Source organism: Aspergillus japonicus (genome assembly GCF_003184785.1).
Source record: "Aspergillus japonicus CBS 114.51 unplaced genomic scaffold BO86scaffold_3, whole genome shotgun sequence".
In the NCBI taxonomy this organism is placed as follows: domain Eukaryota; kingdom Fungi; phylum Ascomycota; class Eurotiomycetes; order Eurotiales; family Aspergillaceae; genus Aspergillus; species Aspergillus japonicus.
This window is the reverse complement of record NW_020291640.1, coordinates 431,376-449,630: the sequence shown is the minus strand read 5'-3', so window position 1 is coordinate 449,630 and position 18,255 is coordinate 431,376. Positions and strand designations below refer to the sequence as shown.

Here is an 18,255-nt window from a genome sequence, read left to right as displayed (position 1 = left end):
GTGCAGTGGATCCACCCAATCGATAACTAAGTTACTTAACTTACCCAAGCACGTTACCTCAAATCGTCACTTCGGCTGCCCGCCAGAGAATCGCCGAGCACCCAACTGCTCTCTAGCTCTGCGTCACGGAGCGCTTCCCCCTCTAAAGCCTCGTCTATTATCGCTTTCCCGTGACGGGCTTCGGAGGCAAAAATGGAGACCATTTCACGGATCTCTTCCATGCTGGAAACAGGTACTGTCCGCCCGAGTGTCTTTCCGCCAATTGTCCTCGCTGCCTAAGTAGACTGACTGACTGATCGGAATGTTGTGTCAACAGCCCGCGAGCTCACCCTCGAAGCAGCGCAGTCCGCAGCTTTGAATAGAGGCTCCGGCGTGGGGGTATCTCCCCGCAACCTGACGGCCTCGCATATTAAGAAATTACTGGATAGTCGGAGTGACCGCGAAGTCCTCGATGGCATGCGACGGGTGATCACAGTACGGACCGGACCCTTCCCACCAGCCGCAATCACGGAAACAAATCACTAACCTTGTCCTTTGTGAGCACTCCAGTTGATGTACCGAGCCGAGCCATCACTGCCTTTCTTCTCCGCGGTTGTCAAGAATGTAGCAAGCGCCAACTTCGAGGTTAAGAAGCTAGTCTATATCTACTTGGTCCACCATGCAGAGACGGAACCGGACCTTGCGCTGCTGTCCATCAACGCCATTCAGAAGTCGCTTACAGACCAGAACCCGCATGCGCGCGCCATGGCGCTTCGCACAATGGCTGGGATCAGAGTCCCGGTCATCAGCCAGATTGTATCCCTTGCTATCAAGAGGGGATGCGGGGATATGAGCCCGCATGTGCGCAAGGCCGCGGCACTGGCCATCCCGAAGTGTTATCGCCTGGATCCGAACTCCCTGCCGCAGCTGGTTGGTTATATTACTACATTGCTCGGTGACACCCAGTACTTTGTCCTCGGGCCCGCGGTGGCCGCGTTCCTGGAGGTTTGCCCCGACCGGATTGACCTGATTCACAAGCACTACCGGACCCTTGTCAAGAAGCTGGTAGACATGGATGAGTGGAGCCAGCTGGCAACGCTGCGTCTTCTTACTTTCTACGCCCGACAGTGCTTTCCTCGCAAGACCAAGAAGGTTAAGCGCGCGACAGAAACCAAAGGGTTCTACGAAGATGAAGAAAATGGCGATGATGTGACTGAGGGCAACGAGGCCGATCTGGACGAGGTACCGGTCTTGGATCCGGATTTGGAACTTTTCCTGCGTGCTTGTCTGTTGCTGTTGCAGAATCGTAACTCAGCCGTGATCGTTAGTATTGTCCGCTGTTTCCTTCATCTCGGTACGCCCGAGTACCTTGAAGCTGCTGTGGGTCCACTCATCGCTCTGCTCCGAAGCCCCCAAGATGTGCAGCATGTTGCGCTCTACAACATCGTGGTCGTGGCTTTGAGACACCCCAAGCCATTCACGAAGTATGCCACGCATTTCTTGGTTCATGCCATTGACCCGCCTCACATATGGCGTCTCAAGCTCGAGGTGCTCACAATAATATTCCCCTACTGTGGGCAGCATCTAAAGAATGTGATTTTGAGCGAGCTCCAGCATTTCTCGCAAAGCACAAACCCGGAGATGGTCCGAGAAAGTGTACGCGCAATAGGGCGTTGTGCGCAAGCTGATACCAGCGCTGCGAATCACTGCCTGCGAGTCCTGCTCAGCCAGATTACGAGCCAGGACGATAATCTGGTAGCGGAGTCGCTGACCGTCATTCGTCATCTCATCCAGCAAGATCCCCCTTCGCACGAAAAGACGGTCATTCAGCTCGTAAAGCATCTAGGGCTGACAAGCAATCCCGATGCAAGAGCTACGATCGTGTGGCTTGTCGGAGAATTTGCCGGTGCCGAACCCGAACGAAACATTGCTCCCGATGTCCTGCGAATCCTGGTTCAGGATTTTGCTAACGAGGCCGAGGCCGTGAAGCAGCAGATTGTCCTTCTCGGTGCAAAGGTTTATCTACATCATTTGCTACGGAACCCACCGAAGGAGGAGCTAGAGCCACAAACGCAACCACCAGTTCAAACGGAGGAGGCAATCGTCAATGAATGGGCCGACACTCCGAATGAGCAAGAGCCCGAAACCAATGGCCAGGAAGAGCACAAGAGTGAGCCCGAGGAGGACCAGATAGCCTTGCTTTGGCGGTACATTCTTCTTCTGGCCAGATACGACTCCTCCTACGATCTTCGCGACCGAGCACGACTTTACAAGGCTCTCCTTGCGTCTCCTTCCATGACGCAGTTGGCCAATCTAGTTCTTCTCGCACCCAAACCTGTTCCCCATGCCCCAAGCCCGTCCGAGACGCGCAAGGATCTCTTGATAGGCTCTTCGACCCTTGTAATCGGGCCCGACGCGGGCATGCTCGGACTCAAGGGTTATGAGAACCTTCCTGACTGGGTCGGAGCCGGGCAAGAGCCCAACCCGCGCCTTCGTGAATCAGAGGTCAAGCCAGATCCCACCGGACGGGCATCGATGACGGCGGGCGAGCGGCTTGACCAGGCCCTCAAAGAGCATCAGCAGAATGCCCCATCTTCCAAGGCACAGCCCGGTCGTCCAGCAGGGGCTTCTTCTTCGAAGGGCAAGACGCTGGATGAGTGGCTAGAGGAGCCGGAGCCCGAGAGCGAGGGAGAAACGGAGTCGGAAGAAGAGGTAACTGACTCTGAGTATGAGACCGATGAGGAGGAGACGGAGGAAGAAGAGACTGACGAGGACGAATCTGAAGAGGAAGAGGACGAGACCGACTCTGAAGACCGGGCACAGGCGACAGGACTCTTGAAACGGTGATGGCCGGCTCACTTTCTCGTGTAGTGATAGAGCTTACTTTATGTGAATAAGTAGATACCATTCAAACCTTGCTTTCTTTTCTGCATTCGTTTTTTATCTTGTCCCATTAAGCATAACATAATCACGACAGCCAAACAAACCGATCTTACACGCTGTATGTGAGTCAACTGGCGGAAAGACACCAACAAATCAGGCGGTGCCCTGCGGCAGAACGGCGGAAGGCGTGAATCCTCTCTCCCTCACAGCGAGGCTGAGACGGTCTCGAGAGATCACACCTCAAACATCGAACCATTCGCTTTCAACTTCCTGGGACTCGTCTGACCATGGCTGAAGCCAGCTGTGAGTGAGCTGATCGAGAATTCCTGCCATTTTTCCCGCCTACCCGCGTTCAAGGCTCTGAGTCGCTCACCAAGTTGTGACCCGCGCGCGCGCCGTCCCCCTACTGCTCTTCCAGTGGACTCAGCTGTCGGCCACGATGCGAGCTACTGCAGGAACCTGCCTTCGTAATCAACACATCCCTTCTTCGATCGACCTACCTATATCTCAGTCTATGCGTCTTTCCTTCTGTGTCCGTCACTGAGAACCAGCCGCCCGAACAGATCGTCCATCTACACCTAATCTCCGAGAGACGGACGCGAAACGACCACATCCGCTCCCAGCCCTTTACATCCACAAACCAAAAGACCTCGGCCTCCCATTACCTTGGTTGCATAATCAAATAGACAAAAGAGAAAACCTCTATTATAAACGGGAACCCGACCTACTCAGGTCGCCTCCTGCTCCAAAAAATGCCTGGTTTACCAGGTAAGTCTTCCCCGCTGCGCTTCTTTGCGCTACGCCGCCACACCCCCCTCCGTGCTGAGGCAATTTTGCCTTTCTTCCCCCCCCCACCAGCTGAATATCATACTCATCTCTTATTTTATGTGTTTAAAGCGAGTATCGATCTGGATGAGTGCATCGAGAGACTCTATCGCAAAGAATTGTTGGCAGACTCCGTTATAGAGGCAATATGCGCCAAAGCTAAGGAGTTGTTGATGAAGGAGAGCAATGTCGTGCACATTGCGGCTCCGGTGACGGTCGTCGGAGACATCCACGGACAGTTCTTTGATATGATTGAGATCTTCAAGATTGGCGGGTTCTGTCCGAATACGAACTATTTGTTCCTAGGTTGGTTCTCCTTTTCCTTTTCCCCGCGGGGAGCTCGTGGGGGATGAAAGAAGATGAAGGGGCTAGGGGATGATGAAGGGCCGGTGTGAAGCGAGGAATTCGGTGCAATGTGGCTGTGGACGTTTGGAGTACCTCCAACAAGAAGCTGACCTCTCCCCTCTCGTTCCAGGCGACTACGTCGACCGCGGCCTTTTCAGCGTGGAAACGATCTCGCTCCTCGTGTGCCTGAAGCTGCGGTACCCGCAGCGCGTGCACCTGATCCGGGGCAACCACGAGTCGCGGGGCGTGACGCAGTCCTACGGGTTCTACACGGAGTGCGCGCGCAAGTACGGCAACGCCAACGTGTGGCACTACTTCACGGACATGTTCGACTTCCTGACGCTGAGCGTGGTGATCAACGACCAGATCTTCTGCGTGCACGGCGGGCTGTCGCCCTCGATCCACTCCATCGACCAGATCAAGATCATCGACCGCTTCCGCGAGATCCCCCACGAGGGGCCCATGGCCGACCTCGTCTGGTCCGACCCGGACACCGAGCGCGACGAGTTCTCCCTCTCCCCGCGCGGCGCCGGCTACACCTTCGGCGCCCAGGTCGTGCGCAAGTTCCTGGAAGTCAACAGCATGTCGCACATTCTGCGCGCCCACCAGCTCTGCCAGGAGGGCTACCAGGTCCTCTACGACGACCGCCTGAGCACCGTCTGGAGCGCCCCCAACTACTGCTACCGCTGCGGCAACCTGGCCAGCGTGCTCGAGGTCAGCGACTCCGGCGAGCGCTACTTCAACATCTTCGACGCCGCGCCCGAGAACGATATCCACCGTGGCGAGCAGCAGGCGCAGCAGAATAAGGACGGCCAGAGCCCCGTGATTGATTACTTTCTGTGATACCCAATTTTATTTTCTCGTGTATTTTGTGGTGGAGTGTGGTGGTTTTGTCTAGTCTAGGAGCATATTTTTTTCCCGAACTTTCTTATTCTAACTTATACTTTTTCTGGGTTGTCCCTCCCTCCTTTATTTTCTTTCTGTGGAGTTATGATCTCTTAGAGATGGGGTATTGGATAAATAGTCAAGCATTTATAGACTGCGGTCGGGTGTTGTCATGTAAGAGAGAAATGTCAATAAATATTAGATGAGTTGATAGTGGTTGAAAAAGAGGGCTTCAGAGGTGAGGGTATGCGAACTGGCTGTGAAAAGTTATATAAACTGTTGGGAGACCAGGCTAAAACTGGCATATACTGCTAACTATAAACTACAGATGACGGGGGTTATTACCAGCAACCTCACACAGCTATTTACAAGTAGTTATGTATGAGCTAAAGATAGCCTGTAGATCTGTATAAGCCTCTTAGAGAGGTTACTGGTTAATGTGGTTACATAAATTGTTACATATGTTGAGAATAGGTTTTTAACTAGTAAAAACTAGTTGAAAGATACTCGCCATCTTCGATTGTAGCCAAGTCAGGTGTGTCCAATGAGGCAAATGGAGCGAGACGAAGACGGGGACCATAGGATCTCCACATTATTACCAAGGTTCATATGCAGCTCATGTATATATAGTATATAGTATAGTATGGTCCACTAATCCCAACCTCCCGGGAACCTCGCATCAAACAGACAAGAGAGGTTTAGCAGAAAAGTAGAGTATATATAGGAAATTCGAATAAATTTCACTCAGATGATTTGTGAATAAATGCGTCCCAACGCTTGTAAATACTGGCAAGAAATAGTTATGCTGCCTCCCCATGGCACAAAACAAAAGATGGGGGTGGATCTTGATCGTGGTTTCATAGGAAAAAGGGAAAAAATGGACACAGACAAGAGAAAGGAAAACAAGAAGCAAATGATCATCTACCAGTCCTTGGCGATGTCAAAGGACCACTCGAACTGGAGATGAGTGTGGTCGTCGTCGTCGATGAACTTGGAGATGGCGTTGTAGTGGCCACGGTACAGCATTCCCGAGGGAGCTTCTTCGGCGGCGACTGTTTCGAGGAGAGAAAAGAGGGTGGTCAGTTGGTTGTGGCAGCGGAATGGGGAGGCGGGTCTAGCTGGCGGGGCTCAACTTACACTTCTTCTCGTAGACCTGCTTGTCGGTGGTGTTGGGGGCGTAGCTTCCCTGTGACAGGTTGTTAGGAGCCGGATAACTGGAGTATGCGGGGGGAGGAGGGAAACTTACCAGCATCTCCTCGTCCTTGCTGACCCGGACACCCTTGCGCTTGACGACCTGCAGGTACTTGAGGCCGCTGAGCACCTCGTGGTGCACCTGGAAGACGACCTTGATGTGGAAGGTGGAGCCCTCCTTGATCTTGAAAGGCTGGTCCTTGAGCCCCTCCAGCGCGCCGGGGGCGGACAGGTCGATCACCACGTCGGAACGTCCCTCGACCTCCAGGGCCAGGGACTTGATGATGCACTTGCGGGGATCGTTGGGGTCGCCAATCGGGGTGCCGGAGTTGAGGCCGAGCGAGGCCTTCCACCGGTTCAAGGCCTCGTCATCCTTATCTATAGTAAAGAGAGGGGACGGTTAGTAGCGAATATAGACCATTGATGATTATCATATTGTGGAGAAGCTTATAGTAGTCGGGATGCGGCTGAGTTTGTCTTTTGCATGGGGTAAATAAGCAAGGGGGAGGGGAAAGCCGTCGTCAATGGCCACGAGGCAGAGATAGAAAGAAGAGGAGGGGGCGGAATGCTTGTGACACCAAAAGGGGGAGGAGGAAGAGGGACACATCAAGAACAATGATCACACATACCAAGCTGGGCATATTCGTCGATGGTTTTCTTCTCACCGACCTTGAAACCCTCGGTCTTGGTGGCAGTGAGATCGTCTTCGTGTTCAGGCATGGTGGTGGTGGTGGTGGTGGTGGTGGTGGTGATAGTTTTGTTGATTTGGTTGTTTTGGTGGCTCTGGTGGGGTATTTGGATAGCGGATGGGAGAAGGTGTCCAGAGCTAAATTGCTGGGGGAGAAGCTCGCCTCACGAAGGGCGATTTTCTTAATTAGATAAAAGACCAGTGCAAGACCAGAGACCGAAGAGATTTCAAGTAGGGTCACTCACCGAGATTAAAATGAGGCCAGGAATTGCTGAAGGAGAGAATTGTTTTGGGGATGTTTTGGAGTGGAAGACCAATTGAACTACTAAAGGCCAAGTGGGGGGAGAGGAAAAGGCGGTGGACAATCATGGCTATTAATGGTTGGCCTTACAGGAGGGGGAGAAGGAGGAATTCTTCTCGGATGGGCCAGACTCATAGACTCATCATCAGCTCTGGCAGTATGTACTGTACTTTACTGCACTGAACTTGTGATTCATTGATTCCAGGCCATGTCATTGTTGGCCACGCAATAGTCGACTTCTCACGAGAGAAGGTTACTGCTTGACAAGGTGGCTGTTTCCTACACTGTACCTCGAAGGTGATCAGCTCTCTTTCTTGCTAAAAGGCCATCAACATGAGGATTGCCCGGTCTTAGTCCAGGTCCAGGAGTCCAGATGAGACATTCCCAGCCAAACATCACTCGCACTATGAAACCCCCTGTCAAAGTCAGCAACCAAGCTTGGGCAAGGGGGCGCTGTTATACTTATCCACTTCATATGTTTCTGCTCACTGAGCAGCTCTACAGTGTGAGGTTAGTATATAGTAACACTGCATACTTAATCTAACTTCAAACGAATATAGTCTTCGATAACATGATTCCATTGAAGCATACTCGTACAGCACTATGAAATCTCAGATTCCATGCTCACCCTGGTATAAGGAAGAATTCAAATCATACTCAGCTTTGAAAGAATATGCGGCAATCGACATATGGATAATTCGACACCACATCGGAGATAATACTTGGAGCCCAGAGAACTTCACATCCTCGCCCCCAGCCCTCTTCATAGAGTTGGCCCAATATCCGAGGGTGATTAGTTAACTCAGAGAAAGTCGAGCTTTTCTACCCTGAGGATATACCTATCCACGTTTCAGTGTTTTGACAGCCCCGTTGCCGAGGTTCCATGTTTCCCGAGAGGTCTGCGAGTTCTAAGTCCGAATGCGGCATTGTTCTGGAAGAGTGGACCAAAGGCTGATATCGGATGAAGCGGTGAGCACATTGCGAGCGCAAGAAAGATATTGCCTGCTGCTTCAGGAAGAGAGTCCTAAGTTTCCGAAGAAAGGCAAGTAGACCAGCCATACGAAGCTGCCTTCAACAACGCTATGATACATGGTGCGCATGGACCGTGAACTGGTTGAATCTGCTTCGACTGATAAGAATGCATCTCGTTCAAACAAGTACACAGCGAATATATGGAGTATTTCAACTCCCCCAGACTGTAGGGAAGTCAGCGAAGTGTCAGCCCTGATTCGGTGCATGTGTTCATGCATATCCCCTTGTCCGGGCTTCGGGCAAGGGATTTCGCTATCTAAACTTTTTTGGGGGGGTTTTTTTCTTGGATTTTCTTTTCTTTCTTTCTTTCTTTTTTTTTTTTTTAGAAAAAGTGAGAGCTGAATATATCTGAGTGTGTTATGAGCCCTGGGCAAAAAATTCATCCATTATGTATCGAGTAGCTCGATGACGAGTCGAAAACCCCCGCGACAAACTAAGGTGAGGCCCAACAAACCAAAACAAGAGAAGCGCGTCACGGGGACAACCGCGCTAGCTCAGGCATTAAGGCATCAATACGTAGTGAGCGTATTTCTGTAATTGCTGATACCGGGGGATGAGCCGGCGGCGCTGGTACTTACTTTTTGGGTTAGAAAATGAGGGGATTGACATGGATGACTGGTTAATTCAACGGTAGTGCTGCAGTAGCGCCGTAACATTAGCCGGGCGGAACCGTCACGTAACCAGCAGAACATGCAATGGTGGGAAGCGATTCGCCCGTCCCGTTTCGCTCGACTTTCATTCTTTGATTATTTTCCCTCCCCTACTCCCGAGTCCAGAGAAACCTAACCTTTTAGCGACTGCTGCTGCTACTGTTGTTACTGCTGCTGCTACTGCTTATCGACCTAGCGCCGCCTGGACTCCTCCCACCCCATTCCTGCCTTTATCATCTGGCTTGTCGCGTATTCCTTTCAAGCTTCACCCCCCATCTACTGTCCGCCCGGTTTCAAAACCGTCCTGTTTGTGACCTGTGCGCTTTCGTCTTGGTGACGTCTTCCCTGCTCGCGATTTGTAGACAAGAGAGCGGCGACAAACGCGCCTGCAACGTGGCCGCCGCTTTGGTGTCGCATCCCCCATCCATCATCCTACTCACCACCGTCCTTCGCCCGAGTCTTTTCGAGTCTTTAAATTGATACCTCCCGCCCAATCCAATTCGTTCATCATGGTGCGCACCTTGCCGAGAAAGAACAACCCGCTCATCCTCAGCGATGAAGCGCCTGCTTGTAAGTTGTGCCCCTGCATCAGCAGCGTCGATTCCAATCTCAACCATCGCTCTATCTCCTCCACTCCGATCTGAGGTCGCGCCAGACTAACACGCACCTTGCTTCGTGCTTGTGCGATGACAGATGAAGAACTTCTTGCGCGCCGTCGCTTGGGAAAGACCAATCTTGCCGTCAAGCCCACCCAGATCGGCACCTCCAATGCGACCAAACCAGAGAACCTCGGCCCTTTTGAATATGCCCACTTGCGCGCTCCCCTGCCCAGTGATCTCAAAGGATCTGAAATCTTCCCCTCACATGCTCCTCAACAACACCCGGAGACGTACTTCTTGATGGTAAGTCGCGTCCTTCCAGGCCCTTAGCCTTTCGGAATCGCGGAACGTCACGGAACCATGGTTAACGGGGTGGATTCCTTTGTCCCTTCCAGCGTCGTAGCAGAGATGGATACGTTAGCGCCACTGGCATGTTCAAGATCGCTTTCCCTTGGGCTAAGCTTGACGAAGAACGATCCGAGCGGGAGTACTTGAAAGCACGGTCTGAAACGAGTGAAGACGAAATTGCCGGCAACGTCTGGATCTCTCCTGTACTTGGTAAGTTCTCGAACCACCTTACATTCCCTGGCCTACCGCTCTGATACCGGTCCTCAGCCCTTGAGCTCGCCAAGGAGTATCAGATGTACGATTGGGTCCGAGCCTTGCTTGACCCCACCGAGATTATCCAGAGCCCTTCCTCTGCAAAGAAGCAAATCACGCCCCCTCCCAGGTTCGACCTGCCTCCTATCGAGGCCCCGACTCTCCTCACTTCCACGACCCGTCTCAGACGAGGACGCTCGGCTTCCCCCAGCAAGAGACCTAGTTCCCCCAGAAAGCCCAGACAAACTCGAGCCATGAAGGAGGCGAACGCTGCCGCCACCAGCGCTGCAAATGCTACCCTACAGTCTTCTCTCGACTTGACTGCTTCGACCGTGGAAAGCGAATCGGTGATCAGAGCCATCCAGCCCAGCGTGGAAGTCGATAGCGACCAGAAGCCGGCTCCCACTCCTCGGAAGTTGAAGACGCCCAAACCGTCCAAGATTGCACGTCGGATCATTCCTGAGGGCGATTTCGAGGAAGAGCAGAAAGAGGAGCAAAAAGAGGAGCGCAAAGAGGAGGAAAAGGAACAGAAGGTCAAGGTTGACGTTGAGACCACCGCCAACACCGTCGATGATGTCAAGACTACCCAGACGACCGTCTCCGTGGAGCTGCCAGTTACTCTTCCCGAAGCACCCTCTGCAGCTGATACCGAGCAGATGATCGCCAAGGCCAAGGAAATGGTGGAAGAAGCTGTCAAGCTCCAGGCAGAGACCGCCGAGCCATCCTCAGCTAAGGCGGCCGTGAAACGCAAGACTGACGCTCTCAGCGAGGACGAGGATGAGGAAGAGGAGGAAGCCCGCACTCTCCGGACAAAGCGCGCCAAGGTCCTGGAAGAGAAGCTCAAGCAGGAGCGCGTCCGGAATCGTGCTCTTGTTGGTGTTACAGCTGCCTTTGCTCTTGCGTTAGTACCCCTCTAGAAACCCCGGTCTTTCATCGCATCTTACTAACTGAACTATCCAGCGCCTCAATTCCTTACTTCTTCATCTAAAGAATTTAATACATTTCTCAATCGCGAGTGGAGCCAAGACGCACGAGATCGTTCGTGATGTCAACCTGCGCGCGCATCCGTAGTAACCGACACCTTCATCAGCCATGATCGTATGTTCACAACTGCCATGGTCCCAGACGACTTTTGCCATGCGAGGATTGCGAGAAGCCTCTTTCCGTGCACTTTTGCTACCCTCGATCAAATTCCGAGTTCGGGCTTTGGCCGATTACTCCCTTGCCCATCACGATTCTTTCTCTCAACAATGGTCATCTGGATGTGTACCGTACTTGAAGCAGTCTAGTTCCTTACTAATGCTGTGCCTCTTGGTTGCGAGTGATGTGCGTTGAGGCGGGGGAGGTTGGCCTGCACAGGTCCTGGAGATCAGAGAGAAAGCCTTGGGTTCGTTTCGTTCTTTACCTGCACCTTTTCATTGTCCCTCTTCTTCCTGGATACCTGATATATGCCCCTATAATGTGGTTTTTCTTTTTTTTTTTTTCGTTTCTACACCATTTGCGCCGGGAATGACCCCTGGTGTCGTGATGCAATCGGATGGCTTTGGCTGGACTGTACTCGGGCGTTGTGCTATTGTTAGGGTAGATTTGGCAGACGACGCTACATGCAGGAATTTGAATGTTGATAAGTAGCGATGTTTTCTATTTTCTGCAGATTGTAGATTGGCTGTTGTTCGAGGGAGGGGGCAGTGGGGTAGAGCTGGACTCCGCTGCAAACCAGCAAAACATCGTTATCGGCGGGTGGTTCTCTCCGCCTGACGTCTCCGAAGTGACTTTCTTTCTTCCATTCTTTGTTCTTCCTTTCAGGCTTTGTTCTTACTGTGTTATTAAATCTACGAAATTTGCACACCCATCTCTACGCTCATTGATCTTCTCAGCACAGTAATGCCATGTCTCTCCCGGGATTAGACCTGACACAGCCCTCAGGGGAGAAGGAGTTTGTCCCCGCACCGCCGACGCAAATCACCGTCGGCAAAGGTTCAGAATGGCGGTTTGAGGTAGCGTTCGGCACCGTCGTGCGCGTCAAGGTGAGCACAACCTCCCAGACCCAGCCTACAGCTCTCATGCTCGATAGAATTTCGTTGGGTTCTCAATTGACCTCCAGCAACTGACTGACTGACCTCGAGAACTAGCTCCTCACCGGCACCGCCGAACTCTTCGGCACGGAACTCGCCCCCGCCCAGACGTACACATTCACCGGCACGAAAGCGGCGATCTACACATGGCACGGATGCATGCTCGAGGTCAGCGCCGGCGAGTCCTACGCGACGCCGGACAGCCTGGCGCCCGGCGGCGGCAACGGTAGCAGCAACGGCAACGAAATACGCACGACGGGCGGGCGCGGCCTGGGCGCGGGCGGCTGCCAGAGCGAGTACACGGCGGAGGAGACGCCGATGGTGGAATACGCGAACGTGCACTTTGCGCTGGAGACGATGCGGCGGCAGGCCAAGGCGCAGGGCAGGGACGGGCCGCGGGTGCTGCTCCTGGGCTCCGAGGACGCGGGCAAGACGAGTCTGGCGAAGATCCTGACGGCGTACGCCACCAAGGTCGGGCGCCAGCCGGTGGTCGTCAACCTCGACCCCACGGAGGGGATGCTGAGCGTGCCTGGCACGCTGACGGCCACCGCGTTCCGCACGATGATCGACGTCGAGGAGGGCTGGGGGTCCAGCCCCATGTCCGGCCCCAGCGCGGTGCCCGTCAAGGTCCCGCTGGTGTACTTCTACCCGATGGCGAGCCCGCTCGAGGCCGAGGGCTCCGTGTACAAGGCGATCGTGTCGCGGCTGGCGGTCTCGGTCATGGGCCGCATGGCTGAGGATGAGGATGTCCGGGAGACGGGAATCATTGTGGACACGCCGGGGATTCTCAGTCAGAGTAAGGCCGGGAATGTGGATTTGATCAAGCATATTGTGACGGAGTTTGCTAGTGAGTTTGATTTGTTGTCGTGGGGGTTTCTAGGGACATTTACTGATGTGATGGGGGCGTGATACAGTTACGACGATCTTGGTGCTCGGCTCCGAACGACTCTACAGTGCGATGATGAAGGAGTTTGATAACAAGCCTACGGCCAGTGCGTCCGCCGTGGCGTCGGATGAGCGCATCTCCGTGATCAAGCTGTCCAAGTCTGGGGGATGTGTGGATCGCGACGCGGCGTTTATGAAGGCCGTCCGCGAGTCGCAGATCCGCACCTACTTCTTCGGCGACCAGATCCCGTCCGCCGCGTCGGGGGCGCTGCCGCTGTTGGCCGCGTCGTCCAAGAATGTGACGTTGTCGCCGCACGCGCAGCAGCTGGATCTCAACGCCCTGTCGATATACAATTACACCATCGCTGCCCCGGAGGAGGATGAGGATGAATATGACCCGGCGTCATTTGGCACCGATTCGTTCCTCCCTGGAGGAGGCAATGAGGCGGACTCGAGCCAGAATCAGCAGAAGCAGGAGGACAGTAGTGCAACGTCTGTTCTGCCCGGGTTCGGGGATGCTCCGTCGAGTGCCACGGCGGAGACGGGCAGCGGCGCCAATGTGCCGCTGAAGAAGCTGCTCCCGCCGGCGCCCACGGGGCTGGCCAATTCGCTGCTGGCGATCACGCACGCGCCGACGACGGCCAGTGTGGCGGATGTGCGGGATGCGAGTATCATGGGGTTCCTCTATGTGGCGGATGTGAACAACGAGAGGAGGAAGATCCAGGTGTTGGCGCCGGTGGGGGGGAGAGTGCCGCCGCGGGCGTTGGTGTGGGGGAAGAAATGGCCGGGCGAGGTGGTCGGGTTGGTGGGTTAATCGTAGTGAAAGCGGTTAGTGTTGATTGATAAGTACGATAACAATGCAGCGATAGCACCTGACTTCCACTTCACCTCCTGCCTAGACTCTCCCTCCTCTCCCATCAACAACCAACAACCCTCACATTACAACCCACACTCATTACCTGCTCGAACCAGCCCAACCACCAAGACAATGGCCTAGGATCTTCCATTCCAGCTACACCAGCCGTCTCTCATTTCGCCAGCACCCACCACCACCGCCACGACACTTCACCACAAACAACCAACCACCAACCCCCTCCCTAACCCCCCTCTCCAACCAACCACCACCACCACCACCACCAAAAAAGAAATGCCCCGCCTCCACCTAACAAACCACCTAACCCGCCTCCTCAGCCGCCTCCTCTCCACCCTCCCGGGACCAGTGACAACGCTCCTCCCGCTCCCGCTCCCGCTCCGCACGCGCACGCGCACCCGCGCCCGCTCGCGCGCCCTCTCCCGCCCACCAATCTACCCCTACGGCTACACGACGACCAACTACAAAGACAAAGACCTGCCCCCGCGCCCGCACCGCACGCACCTGCTCACGCGGCGCGTGCTCAAGATGGCCGTGCTCGCGCTCCTCCTCCTGATCAGCGGCCTCATCCTGCTCCCGGCCTACACCATCTACCGGCCCCCGAACCTGCTGATCCGATACTTCCAGCACCGCTGGCCCGACACCACGTTCCACGTGCCGCTCCCGCCATCCACCCCCCCGACGATCGCGCTGACGATCGACGATGCGCCGTCGACGTTTACCCCGCAGATCCTCGAGATTTTGCGGGCGAACGAGGCGCGCGCGACGTTCTTCGTGATCGGGGCGCAGATCCCGGTGGCCGGGATCGGGCCCGACGGGAAGAATGGCGAGGCCATGCTGCGCGAGCTGGTGCTGCAGGGCATGGAGCTGGCGAATCATGCGATGTCGGATCGCCCGTCCCGGGATCTGAGCGATGCGGTGCTGGAGGCGGAGGTCAGGGGCGTGCAGGGCTGGTTGGAGCGGGTGGAGGATCAGGTGGCTTCGGCCTCGGCTTCGGGGGAACGGGGGCCAGGGGAGGGAGCGGAAGGCAAGGCGACGGCCAAGTCCAAATATAAATGGTTCCGGCCGGGGTCCGGGTTCTTCTCGGATCGGATGCGGGTGCTCATCCACAGACTGGGGTTGCGGATTGCGCTGGGCAGTGTGTACCCGCATGATGCGCAGATCAATTGGCCCCGGGTCAATGCGTGGCATATTCTCAGTATGGTGCGGTCGGGCAGTGTGATTGTCTGTCATGATCGGAGGGGGTGGACGGTGCCGATGCTGAAGCGGGTGTTGCCGGAGTTGAAGAGGAGGGGGTTCCGTGTGGTGACGCTGAGTGAGTTGGTGGAGTTGGGGGAGCAGAGTCAACTGCCGAAGCAGATTAGTACCTAGGGGGGGGCTCACTACGGGGCTGCTTTTTGGTGGCACGGTTGCTGTTGCTGTTGCTGTTGCACTATTGCACAGAGGTGATACATGTATATAGTCTAAGTCTACCGTACAGGCTGGTCCTGAAGCACAAACAATATAACAGTAAAGATACACCCCCCTCCCTCATCCGGCTACTCCCATCGCTTCCACTCCTCCACGTTCTTCCGCATCTCACTCTCAACCTCATACCCCCGACTGGCATCCTCCAGCAGCTCGGCTTGGCGGTCTCGGTACCGCTGCTCGGCCTCCCGACGTCGCAGCGCCACCAGCTTCAGATACGTCAGGTCGTCCAGCTGCACCGCCTCCTGGAACTTCATCCGCATCCGCGGCGAGTAAAGCTGGCAGCTCGCCTCGCGACAGCGCGACGGGCCTTCCCCGGGAAGAAGCCGCATCGTGGTCGAGAACTTGCGCGCAATCGGCAGCTTGGCCTTGACCAGCGGCCACACCACGTCGTCGTAGCAGTCCTCGCACACCGTGAGCTCAGGCAGCTGCGGCATGTAGTGCCAGGTGCTGAGAACCTGCCGGTCCCGCCGGCAGTCTCGAAGCACTACCTTGCGCCGCGCATAGGACAGGAACTCGCGGATGTCCGGACGCACCGCATGCTCCAGCTCGGCTCGGTTGGCGGCCATATCCAGGCAGTCGATATAGCGGACGAACCGAGCGCTGTCAGTCACAAAGTCACACGCCCTCTCCTGCTTGGTGGCACTGCGTTTGAATGTCTCCCGGTGTCGCGGCATCAGAGTCCTCAAGTTGCGAACGCAGGAGTGGCATACGTTGAACTGTGGAAGATACATGTCGGTGTCCGGGTCCACGACACGGTACCAGTACTGGTCACTGATAGTGCGTCCCGGGCAAGGCTTGCTGCCTGACGGTGGCCGCGTGATCTGCAGGAGCAGATCCAGGTGGTCCAGATGTTTCTTGAGTGTCTGCATCCATGCCAAGCGCGTCCACGGCTCACTCATGGAACAGCGAACCTTCTCTTCGCGAGGTCGGGGGCTCGCTAGGACAAAGAAATCTCGGAACCGGGACTTGCGCATCTGTTTCATGCAGGATGGACAGATATCCAAGTGAGGGATTCCCTTCACGGTATGCCAGTCCTGATATCCTGCCACAGCAACTGACCGAGGGCAAGGCGACAGAAAGTACTGCGGCTTAGGAGAACTTCTGCGCACGGCACCCTGCGAAGAGCTTCGTCGACCAACTTGTTTTCCAGTTTGGTAAGCATCTTCGGGGTCTTCATCGGGTGACACAGGCCTCTGTAACGTGTCATCCAGGAAAGACACAGCACGTCGGCTGGGCGTGTGGGAGGACACCGACTGTGCCCTGTCTGAAGAGTGGGATCGTCCATCCGGCCTGTTGCCGACCGAAGGCCGCGCTGGGGCCTCAGAAGCCAGCGCTGCATTAAATGAGGCCGAGAAAGGATCCTCTTCACTCTTCTCTTGCTCAGTGGACTCCTTTGCCGTCGATGAAGACTTGGGAGGGATCGGCTGGTCAGATTGTGGCGCGCCGCACCCATTAGGGCACGTAATGGATGGCTTGATGCCTGCTTGCTCAACGGTGGCGATCGGTTGGGCAGCTGCAGCTGCAGCTGCAGGTGGCGGACTATTCTGATCGTTGTTCTGTGAGGCCTCTTGCGATGCGCGAAGTTCCTGCCGCTGGCGCAATTTCTCCTCTATCCTCTCAGCCAAAGTAGGTCCGGTGGAAGACTTTTCTGTAGGTGAGGCCGGAGGCTTAGCCGAGGAGCCTTTCACGCCAATAGCAGCCGAATCAGATTGATGGCCCGGCTTCGGCATGGGAGGCCTAGTCACCTGCTTGGCAGATGAACTGGGCTTCGCACTGCCCGCTCGCTTCAAGCTAGGCGGTGATGCCGTGGTCGTAGTTTCAATCGCTTTGGTGGGCGTCTTGGACGTCACAGAGCCAGTCCGGGGTCCTTGGGCCATATCTTTCTTGGGATTACTGTCCCTCTGGGTACTAGCTTTCGCTTCACCAGGGCGGCCATCGAGGGTCTTGCTCGGGATGCGGAGTTGCTGCGGCCGTGCTAGCGAGGGTGGAGGTCCGCGAACCTTATCTGAAGAAGCCCATGGAGTCGACAGAGGCACGACCTGATCATCCTCGACAATGTAGAGCATTGGGTCATGTTCTATCTCCGCTGACGGCGTTGGTGGCCCTGCGTTGTCATCAGAGCCGCTCTCGCGGACTGAGTCGTCATAGATTGTCGTGTGAACAACTGAGGAGAAGGATAGCACATCCACGATCACTGGATGTTGGTCAATAGTTCCCCGAGAGCAGACACCCTCTACTCCGGGCTTTTCTCCTAGCTTGGTCATCCCGTGTAGTTCACGAGAGAGGGATACCGTCTCGTCTTCCACGGAAGGCGCAGGTGGCCATTGGGTCTGCTTGCGCCAGCGCAAGTGCGCCTTGGTCCTGAGATACATGGCGACGAGGGGAAAATCAAAAATCAGAACAGTAAAAAACTTTTAATCCAGTCGAATACAAGGCTCCGATCGGTGTGAGGGCGTTACTCCTGGGATTTATCCTGCGGTGGCACGTCGGATCAGAATCAGGTTCCTGGCTGTTGGCATTATAAATCCGTCGAACGTCGGACTCACGCGAGAAACGTTCTGGAGGAAAGAGCAAGGGATCCAGCGGACGCAAACAATCAAAAGTAAACAAAAAGCACACAAGCACCGGGCGGAGTCAGGAAATCAGCAATTGAGTTGAAATGGGGCCGAACGGCGCAGAAAAATTTGGAGCAACTAGTGAGCAGAAGACTGGGGCAGTCTCTGAAAACCTTCCAGGAGCGGTTGGAATTAAGTATTAGGCGAAAGTATGGTTAGTAGTCCTGATGTACACTTCCAGGGACGAAGAAAACAAGCACAGAGAATACGGAGAGACTATATAAAGTAAATCGACCCCAATGGGAACCCGGTTGGGCAGCGCCTCTGGCCGGGGTACTGGCCCTATCAGAATCCTGCCCCAGAGATTGGGCGTTAACCACGAGCGAATCAACCCCCCCGGACGCTGAAACACGACGATCGT

General features: G+C 55.1%; 7 protein-coding genes across 7 annotated transcripts; 5 read left to right on the top strand and 2 right to left on the bottom strand.

Moving 5' to 3' along the window:
- Positions 1-57: 57 nt before the first annotated feature.
- On the top strand, positions 58-2,878 carry BO86DRAFT_385343 (AP-3 complex subunit beta). The gene is made up of 3 exons (XM_025671086.1): positions 58-232; positions 317-474; positions 550-2,878. Exons 1-3 carry the CDS (start codon positions 193-195, stop codon positions 2,824-2,826), a joined length of 2,475 nt encoding a protein of 824 aa, XP_025532398.1. The 5' UTR covers positions 58-192; the 3' UTR covers positions 2,827-2,878.
- A 736-nt stretch (positions 2,879-3,614) lies between these two features.
- BO86DRAFT_395135 (serine/threonine-protein phosphatase) lies at positions 3,615-4,875 on the top strand (the record flags this gene model as incomplete). Its single annotated transcript, XM_025673276.1, has 3 exons — positions 3,615-3,630; positions 3,760-3,993; positions 4,163-4,875. The coding sequence occupies 3 exons, from the start codon at positions 3,615-3,617 to the stop codon at positions 4,873-4,875; spliced, it is 963 nt and encodes a 320-aa protein (XP_025532397.1).
- Positions 4,876-5,515: 640 nt separating this feature from the next.
- BO86DRAFT_385341 (rho GDP-dissociation inhibitor) lies at positions 5,516-7,116 on the bottom strand. Its single transcript, XM_025671085.1, has 5 exons — positions 7,047-7,116; positions 6,738-6,953; positions 6,164-6,486; positions 6,055-6,103; positions 5,516-5,969 (listed from the first exon to the last, which is right to left on the bottom strand). The coding sequence occupies exons 2-5, from the start codon at positions 6,826-6,828 to the stop codon at positions 5,839-5,841; spliced, it is 594 nt and encodes a 197-aa protein (XP_025532396.1). The 5' UTR covers positions 6,829-6,953; positions 7,047-7,116; the 3' UTR covers positions 5,516-5,838.
- Positions 7,117-9,288: 2,172 nt separating this feature from the next.
- BO86DRAFT_395133 (KilA-N domain-containing protein) lies at positions 9,289-10,966 on the top strand (the record flags this gene model as incomplete). The annotated part of the gene is made up of 5 exons (XM_025673275.1): positions 9,289-9,349; positions 9,473-9,681; positions 9,774-9,936; positions 9,994-10,879; positions 10,939-10,966. 5 exons carry the CDS (start codon positions 9,289-9,291, stop codon positions 10,964-10,966), a joined length of 1,347 nt encoding a protein of 448 aa, XP_025532395.1.
- A 901-nt stretch (positions 10,967-11,867) lies between these two features.
- BO86DRAFT_406206 (cleavage polyadenylation factor subunit CLP1) lies at positions 11,868-13,752 on the top strand (the record flags this gene model as incomplete). Its single annotated transcript, XM_025674153.1, has 3 exons — positions 11,868-12,005; positions 12,111-12,900; positions 12,968-13,752. The coding sequence occupies 3 exons, from the start codon at positions 11,868-11,870 to the stop codon at positions 13,750-13,752; spliced, it is 1,713 nt and encodes a 570-aa protein (XP_025532394.1).
- A 585-nt stretch (positions 13,753-14,337) lies between these two features.
- BO86DRAFT_375267 (chitin deacetylase CDA4) lies at positions 14,338-15,180 on the top strand (the record flags this gene model as incomplete). The annotated part of the gene is made up of 1 exon (XM_025670475.1): positions 14,338-15,180. One exon carries the CDS (start codon positions 14,338-14,340, stop codon positions 15,178-15,180), a length of 843 nt encoding a protein of 280 aa, XP_025532393.1.
- A 167-nt stretch (positions 15,181-15,347) lies between these two features.
- BO86DRAFT_415268 (uncharacterized protein) lies at positions 15,348-17,651 on the bottom strand (the record flags this gene model as incomplete). Its single annotated transcript, XM_025674892.1, has 2 exons — positions 15,348-16,543; positions 16,820-17,651. The coding sequence occupies 2 exons, from the start codon at positions 17,649-17,651 to the stop codon at positions 15,348-15,350; spliced, it is 2,028 nt and encodes a 675-aa protein (XP_025532392.1).
- Positions 17,652-18,255: the final 604 nt, after the last annotated feature.

Coding starts and splice junctions, on each gene's coding strand:
- BO86DRAFT_385343 (XM_025671086.1), top strand. CDS start 193: ATGGAGACCATTTCACGGATCTCTTCCATGCTGGAAACAG. Junction 233..316: donor CTCTTCCATGCTGGAAACAG/GTACTGTCCGCC, acceptor TTGTGTCAACAG/CCCGCGAGCTCACCCTCGAA. Junction 475..549: donor GCATGCGACGGGTGATCACA/GTACGGACCGGA, acceptor TGAGCACTCCAG/TTGATGTACCGAGCCGAGCC.
- BO86DRAFT_385341 (XM_025671085.1), bottom strand. CDS start 6,828: ATGCCTGAACACGAAGACGATCTCACTGCCACCAAGACCGAGGGTTTC. Junction 6,487..6,737: donor CGACGAATATGCCCAGCTTG/GTATGTGTGATC, acceptor TCTTTACTATAG/ATAAGGATGACGAGGCCTTG. Junction 5,970..6,054: donor GCAGGTCTACGAGAAGAAGT/GTAAGTTGAGCC, acceptor TCCTCGAAACAG/TCGCCGCCGAAGAAGCTCCC.